The sequence below is a fragment of the Rhincodon typus genome, chromosome 41 (genome assembly GCF_021869965.1).
Source record: "Rhincodon typus isolate 14 chromosome 41, sRhiTyp1.1, whole genome shotgun sequence".
NCBI lineage: Eukaryota > Metazoa > Chordata > Chondrichthyes > Orectolobiformes > Rhincodontidae > Rhincodon > Rhincodon typus.
The window spans coordinates 6,588,843-6,597,290 of NC_063372.1; the positions used below are offsets into that span (position 1 = coordinate 6,588,843).

The 8,448-nt window shown below is 41.9% G+C and overlaps 1 protein-coding gene across 3 annotated transcripts in view; it reads left to right on the forward strand.

The window, feature by feature from the left end:
* Positions 1-4,669: 4,669 nt before the first annotated feature.
* tarbp2 (TAR (HIV) RNA binding protein 2) overlaps positions 4,670-8,448 on the forward strand; it is a 20,535-nt gene continuing 16,756 nt past the window's right edge. For 2 of the 3 annotated variants that reach the window (XM_048618939.1, XM_020521227.2), the window contains exon 1: positions 4,670-4,834. In XM_048618939.1, the coding sequence (XP_048474896.1) occupies positions 4,782-4,834 (53 nt within the window). In that variant the 5' untranslated portion in view covers positions 4,670-4,781. The remainder of the gene's footprint in view (positions 4,835-8,448) is intronic. The other variant, XM_020521226.2, reaches the window with a different exon arrangement.

Genomic DNA, 8,448 nt, shown 5'->3' on the forward strand with positions numbered 1-8,448 from the left:
CTTTCCATTTTTATAAAGACTTCTGCACTCCATGTATGGAGTGCAGAGATGAAATCAAACCAGATATTATATACTGTACTTTTATTTGCAAAACTAAATATAATTAACGTGAAAAAGCAAAGGAAACCACATCCAAAAAGCTTCAGAGTCTCACAAAGTGGAGGTCAGGACCTCCAGTGGGGTCATAATGTTCTGAAGTACTGCTGACCACCATCACTCTCTGACCAAGTTAAAGTAGCTTTGTTCCTGTTCCAACAGATGAAGCCCTCTGTTCTCACTAAAGAGGTCACAACAATGTTTAAGCCTCAAGTTGTGGCCTTGGTGGAAAGCACTGTTCAAAGAGGTGAGTAGACTGAACCCGCCCCCTCATCAGAATACAACTGTATGTCTGGTGGGAGGCATCTACGAATTAGAATCTCTTTAAAAAATAGTGTGGGGTTCAAAGAAGCTAAATCCAAATGATCTCCAGCACTCCTCTTGTCCCTGCTCCTATGCAAAGCTTGAGACTGTGGCTGATGGAACCTAATGAGCTTCTCCTGCTGCACAAAAATGCTCTATCATTGCAGTTGGTTGGTGAGCACTGGCTTACGTAGGACATGAAGAAGAAATGAAGGAAGTGACATTAGGAGGAAGAGATCATAAGGAGGAGACATTGGAATGGAGCAGATGATGGCATTTGTCCCAGTTTAACCATTGTTGTGTTGATTTTGTATTTTCTTCCCATTCAAACCACTGCATTTAACAAATTTGTAATATTGTGAAAAGGTACAAGAGGCATTGCCTTCATGCTGTTAATGGGTAAGTGACTTCTGATCAATTTCCATGTAAATGCGGAGATGTGTTGCAATTTGCTCATGGCAACACGTGTTTTTTTTTGTGGAGGAATTCTCTTTCTTGCAGCATTGCTAGCACCTGGCCATTTTCCTTTTTTTTTGCAGGTCGGAAATGATGAGTATGAAAAATACATGCACACCGCTGCTTAAGTCAGGTTTCCCCATATTAAATGGGCTGCATACTATGTTCATATGGGGGAGGGATTTGGGTTTTGAAAACTCATTGATAGCTCATGAGGAAAATGGAAAACCTGGAACTGGGACATTCTGAAAGCTAAGTAAATAAATGTGTTTTTTAATGCAGTGATTCATCACGGAGATGAACAAATGTGCATACAAACTAGAAGTAGGCCTTCAAGTATGCCCCATCATTTAATAAGATCTTGGCTAATCTGTGTGTTCAAAATTCCATGTTCCCATCTAGCCCCAATAACCTTTGATTCCCCTGTCTAACAAGAATCAATCTAACTCAACCTTACAAATACCCCATGATCCTGCTTCCACTACTTCTGAGGCAGAGAGCTACATTGTTACACAGTCCTCAAAGAAAAAAAAATCCCCTCATCTCTGTCCTAAAAGGGTGATCCCTAATTTTAAAACATTGTCCCCTAGTTCTGGACTCGCCCACATGAATAAACATTCTTTCCACATCCAACTTGTCAATAATGTTCAGGGTCTTCTACGCCAATCAAATCACTCTTCTAAATTCTAGTGAAAACAAGTCCAGCTTGTCCAACCATCTTCAAGACAACTTGCTTATTCCTAATATCAATCTAGTAAACCTCCTCTGAACCATCTCTAATGCATTTGCATCCTTTCTTAAATAAGGATACCAAATTACACATAGTATTCCAGATGTGGTCTCACTAATGCCCTGTGTAACTGAAGCATAACATTGTAATTCCTCTGGTCTTTATGTTGACTACTCATTTATTTGTTCATATCCATTAGTTTTTTTTTAAATGGAGAAAGTACTACAAAGGAGTGAAAAAGGTTACAAGTTGTCCTGTCAGTCTGTGCTCTTTTTTTCCTACTGTGAATTGAATGGTTCTGGCTGATTTTTAAAAAAAAGACTGGTTTTGACACTTGGAAAAACATCTAAGCAGCTGTAACCTGACAAATATTGACAGCACCTTCTGTTCTTTACTTACTAGTAAGTAAACTGTTGCTTGGAAAACTGTGATTATTATCAATGCTTGGCTGAGTTTTAAGTGCTAATGGGTTTCAGCCCAGTTGCTGTTCCCTTCATCTGAAAGTGATCAGTAGTTCAAGACATTATAAAATTGTCCCTTTGTGGTTTCTGGTTTTTTGACACAAACTAATAGGATGATATGTATTATATTTTTTCATTCCACATTTGTTTTCTTTATATCAATGTTATAGAGGTTTTATGAGATGGTGAGATATTTTTCTAAGGAATATAAGCCAGATTCTGGTGTGAAAAGACAAAAAAAATGGCATATGCGGTTACACAAGTCAGGTGTGCACTTTGCAAGCCACAGAAGTGCACAGATCAGGTCTTACCAAGCTCTGAGGAAAATTTGGCCCCCTCCTCTACTGTGTAGATGAAACTACAGGGGGGAAAAAAATCATATTGGATAGTACAGGTTTTGGAAAGTTCTCTATGACTGAAAGGAAGCTATCCCCTCCCATTTTCTAGCTTTATTCCTGGAATCAGCTGTTTCAAACACCCGCCAAAGTAATGTTGTTGACTTCAGGAAATGTTTAGTTGCTTATCCATTTTCAGGACAGTTCTTTCTGATGTGGTTTTCTTTGCTTTATTTTGTTACTTGCATTTAGTATTGCAAATATAAATGAATTTAATGTTGGATATAATATTGTCAAGTTAAATGTCATCTCTGAACTGTGGGTATGGAATACAAAAGGCTTTATTCACCTTTGTCATTGATTATACCATTATATTCCACAAAATCCAAGGCGTGACTACCTCAATTCCCAATATTCATACCAGATGTGTCAAGACTCCAACATACATTGGAATTTTAGGAGTTGAAGCAGTATGTAGATGAAAGTTTAAGTGGCATACTTAGCTGCTGCAGGTATTCTCTTCACCCTACTAGCCAGAAAACTGCAATTCCCTGAGATGCAGGGTTATAAGATGACGGAAGTTTTAAAGCAGTGTTGACTGAAAAGTATCACATTTTATTTTGGGACAAGCAGTCCCTGTACACATGTTGCAATTTTTTTTAACGTCACTTCTTGGCAGTACAACAGGCTTCACTCAGAATTGATACACCAGGGGCAGGATCTGGCCAGCTTGCCTTCTACTGAAGGCTAGCTAACAATCATTTACATATTTTTAAAAAATATAAATATAACTCATTTATTTTCTTCTGAACCTATACTCTTAAACTGTTGCACATTTTGCTGTTTCCTTACAATCGTCTGGCACTGAAATTTGACACATTTGCCATCAGCTGGACTGTTGCCAATATTTGGTTTATTCTCCCCAAATCTCTCAAAAACAATTGTATAATTTTATTTTAGCTGTGCGTAAGTGGGATGCAAATCTGTCACTCTCAAACTTCAGCAAATATTATACTTTAAAGAAATCAAGGAGCCAGCATAGGTACAATAATTATTTTTGAATCTTGTGCTTTTGGACTGATCAGATGATTTTAAAAGTAGATTATCCTACTGTTGTGATACTATATTTGCTTAAATCAAGTTTGCCAAACTCGCTGCAGGACTAGTAAACCAAATGTAGATTCTATTTTGCTCAACAGACAGATTTTAATTTATTTATTTGTAGGATGTGGACATCACTGGCTGGCCAGCATTTTTATTGCTCATCCCTAGTTGCTCTTGAGAAACACTACAGTCCTTGTGCTGTAGGTTGACCCACAATGCCCTTAGGGAGGGAATTCTAGGATTTTGACCCAGTAACAGTGAAGGAACAGCGATATCTTTCCAAATCAGGATGGTAAATGGCTTGAAGGGGAGCTAGCAGATAGCAGTGTTCCCATGTATCTGCTGCCCTTGTCCTTCTGGATGGAACCTGTTGTGTTTGGAAGGTGCTGTCTGAGGATCTTTGTTGAATTCTGCAATGCATCTTATAGATGGTACACACTGCTGCTACTGAATGCCACAGTTGGAGGGAGTGGATGCGGCGCCAGTCTAGCAGGCTGTTTTGTCCTGGATGGTGTCAAGCTTCCTCAGTGATGTTGGAGCTGCATCCATCCAAGAAAATGGGGTGTATTCCATCACACTCCTGACTTGTGCCTTGTAGATGGTGGACAGGCTCTGGGGAGTCAGGAGGTGAGTTAATTGCTGCAGTATTCCTAACCTCTGACCTGCTCTTGTAGCCAGCATTTATGTGACAAGTCCGGTTGGGTTTCTTGTCAATAGTCACCCCAACCATGTTGACAGTAGGGAATTCACTGATGGTAACACCACTGAATGTCAAGGGGTGATTAGATTGTCTTCTTCTTGAAGATGGTCATTGCCTGGTATTTGTATGACGCAAATGTCATAAACGTTCAGCAACTATTGTTATAGGAAAGTATAGCCATATTCCCTTGCAGTACATGCTTCAGATTAAGCTGCACAATAGTTGCTGGTCACAAGTTCTACATGCTGGTTACTTAGTGATTACCATATTTCCTCTAAAGAGATATAAAGCAAGAATCTTTGCAAACTCATTCTAATTACTAAATTCTACCAAGTCTTTGTATCTTTTTTAAAAAAAAAACCTGTTGTGTACATTGGTGGTAATTCTTCCCTCATGCCGAGGCGCTCCGCTGCCATTTTGAACCAGTTGGACCTTTCGCGCGCTTTTTGTGCCTTGACCGCTGAACCGGAAGTGGTGGCAGCAAAAGGCGCTGCGCCTGCGCAGTGGCGACCGGCGTTGGTGCTTATGCAGGGACCGAGCAGCAGGAGCCGGAGCCGCCGCCGTCTGAGCCACGATCGCCGGCACTGTCATCTGGGATGACGGAGGATCGGGCCGCTGCTGCAGCCAAGAAGACTTCCAGCTGTCCCAGGTATAGAGGGAGCCGGAGGACATCCGGCTTTTAGCATTGGAAGTTCTTTTGTTTCCTCCCTCTTCATTCGCTGCTTGAGCTGCAGTAGCAGAAACTCGTCTGCCTTGAGTTGCATTTGTATATCGCCTTTCCCATCTTCGGGACCTCCCAATGCGCTTTGCGGGACTTTCGAAGTGTAGCCCCACTTGTGAGGTAGGAAGCTACAGACAGTTTGCAGGCTCTTCCAAGTATGTGACTACGATCTCAGAGCATCTAATTTGAGGGACGAAGTAGTTACCACAAAGGATCTTACTCTCCTTATTTTCGAAATAGTGCCATTGCACCTTGCCTGTCTACCCAAGAGGGCAGATTTACTTTAACAGTGGATCCAGGTACGTCTGACAATGTCCTTCCTGGGAAAGTGGAATTCAAGCCTGAAATCAGTTATGATCATGTTTAGGGTTGATGGGCCTTACAGAATCATAGAAGCCCTACGGTGTTGAAGCAGGCTGTTCAGCCCATCGAGTCCACACAGACCCTCTGGAGAGCATCCCACCCCTCCACCATATTCCTGTAACCTTGCATTTCCCATGGCTAATTCACTTCACCTGCATGTCTGTAGACACTATTGGCAATTTAGCTTGGCCAATGCACCCAACCTGCACATCGTTGGACTGGTAGCCATGATGTGGAGATGCCGGTGTTGGACTGGGGTGATCAAAGTCAGAAGTCACACGACACCAGGTTATAGTTCAACAGGTTTAATTAAAATCACAAGCTTTCAGAGTGCTGCTCCCTCATCAGGTGGAGTCAACCTAACAAAGGAGCAATCCTCTGAAAGCTTGTGATTTTAAATAAACCTGTTGGACGTATAACCTGGTGTTGTGTCACCTTTGAACTTTGGGAGGAAACTGGAGCACCTGGAGGAAACCCACCCACACACACACTGGGAGAACATGCAATCTCCACACAGACAGTTGCCCAAGGGTGGAATCGAACTCAGGTTCCTGGTGCTGTGATGGTCCACTCCTATTTCTGTTCTTTGGATTTTTGTGCTCCTAACATTGGATAACATGCTAGAGGCAAATGTGCTATCAACTGAGCCACAGCTGGCACACAAATAAAATCTTAAGATGTAGAAGCCAAATTAAGCTGCTGAAGCCATTGAGTCTGCTCTGCCATTCGATGAGATCATGCCTGATCCCCATAACCCTTGATTTCTTTACTGATTAAAAATCTGTCCACCTCAGCTCTGAATGTAGTTAATGACTCAGCCTCGACAGCACGCTGCAATAAAGAATGCATCAGATTCACTACCCTCTAAGAGAAGAAATTCCTACTTGTCTCTTCTTTAAACGTGCAACCCCTTATTCTGAGATTATGTCGCCTGGTCATAGACTCTCCACAAGGGGAATCAACCTCTCTGCATCTACCCTGTCAAGCTTCCCCCCCCCTCTCCCCCCCCCCCCCCAAGAATCTTGTATATTTCAATAAGGTCACCTCTCATTCTTCTAAATTCCAATGAGTACAGGCTCAACCTACTCAACTTCTAGGCATAAGACCATCCCTCCATACCCAGGATCAGCCGAGTGAACTTTCTCTGGACTGTCTCCATTGCCAGTTTATCTTTGCAGATAAAGGGACCAAGACTGTTCACAGCATTCCAGCTGTGGTCTGATTATTGCCATATCTAGTTTTGCAAGACCTCCCTATTTCTATCAAAGATGAAGATAGGAGCAGGAGTAAGCCATTCAGCTCCTCAAGTCTGCTCTGCCATTCATTATGATCATGGCTGATTATCGAGCTCAAACCCTAATCCCACTTTTCCCCAAACTCCTTTGAAATGAAGGCATGACATTTCATTTGCCTTCCCTATTACTTGCTGAACCTGGATGCTTGCTCTTTGTGGTTCATGGGTGAGGACTCCCAAATCTCTCTCGTTCTGTAGCTTAAAAATCTGTCTATCTCAGCCTTGAATATACTTAGGGACTCAGCCTTGACAGGCCTCTGCAGTAAAGAATTCCATAGATTCACTACCCTCTAGAAAAGAAATTTGTCATCTCTGTGGGCACCACATATTCTGAGATTATGCCTGTGGTCCTGAACTCTCCCACAAGTGAAATCAACCTGTTCACACCTACCCTGTCAAGCCCTAAGGATCTTGCATCTTTCAATAAGATTGCCTCTCATTCTTCTAAATTCAAACAAGTTCAGGCCCAACCTACTCAACTTCTTCTCATATGACAGTCCCTCCAAACCTGGTATCAGCCACATGAACCTTCTCTGGACTGCCTCTAATACCAGTTCATCTTTCCTTAGATAAAAGGCCCAAAACCCCTCATAATTCCAAGTCTGTGGCAAGTTTTAGAACTGCACCACCACACACACACACCCACCCCATTTTACACTCTATTCCCTTTGACATAAAGGTCAATACTCCATTTGCCTTTTCTTTTTGGATGCTAACTTTTTGTGTGGAGCTGTAAAGACTCATTAGGTCCAAAAAGAAGTATTTATTTGGATGAGGTATCAACAATTTGCATAGAAAAGGCTGCCAGGGACACATGCACGCCATCTTCCATATATTTGAAGCAGGCAAGTTAGAAGGACATAAACACAGGTTAACATCAAGATGCTTCCAAAATATCATTTCTCCTAATATTAGGTTGATATGCAAAACTGTTTCTTGTCGACTGCAGTTAATTGACCAGTCTCGTGAGTGGCACTGTGGCTTTACCATTGAACAATGGGAACATTTCACTTGGCTCCAAATAACCAAGCAAGCAATTGCTTCAAGGTTAGGATATCCCTGGCTCGATGACTCCAGGAAAATTGTGGCAGTGTTTGGTTTGTGGTTGTATTGTTGTAATCGGTAAACATCTACCAGTAGTTCTGAACAAATAAGGAGGGTGCAGGATTAGGGTTGTTGAACTGAGCCTGTGCTTGTGCCTAAATTCTTTGGCTTTTTAGGAAAGTGGTTTGCCAAGTAAATTATGGCTTGGAAATTCCTGCCTATGGTCACAAGGTCTTCCACTATCAAGCCTCTTGAACTCTAGAATCCTCTTCCTAAACCACCTCTACCTTGCTAAGTTTCTCTCTGCATTCAGAAGCTATCTCAATACTTACCTTTTTGACTATGGTTTTGGCCACTTCCATTTTAACTTATGCTTTCACTCAGTAGCCAAAGCCTTACCATGTAATGCAATGCCTTCCTTGGGACATTTTGCTGTGAGCAACTCATTGTAAAGATCCTTTGGGATTAATCTGCTATACGTTTAAGACCCCAGCTTCACAGTATTGATAATCTTGTATCTGCTTACCCCTGCAGTTCAGCCCAAAGTACAGACTAACTGAATAGAAATTTGGGCAGAGAGTTTGTAAGTAAAGTGATGGGAGCTTTGAATGCAGTGAATTAAAGGAACACCAAGTGTCACTTGAAACATGGGGTGCAGATTTGCTTCGAAGCAGCTGTTGTGCATTTTGTGCCAACATCTCGGCCTTGTCGAGCACAATGACCCCTCACTAATAACAAGTGTACTTCTGTTGAACCAAGTGCAAGGTATTGCAAAGTGGGAGTGAAGCTAGGAGGCACAAATTCAGGAGCAGGGTAGAATTTGTCAAGAGGAAATTAAAAG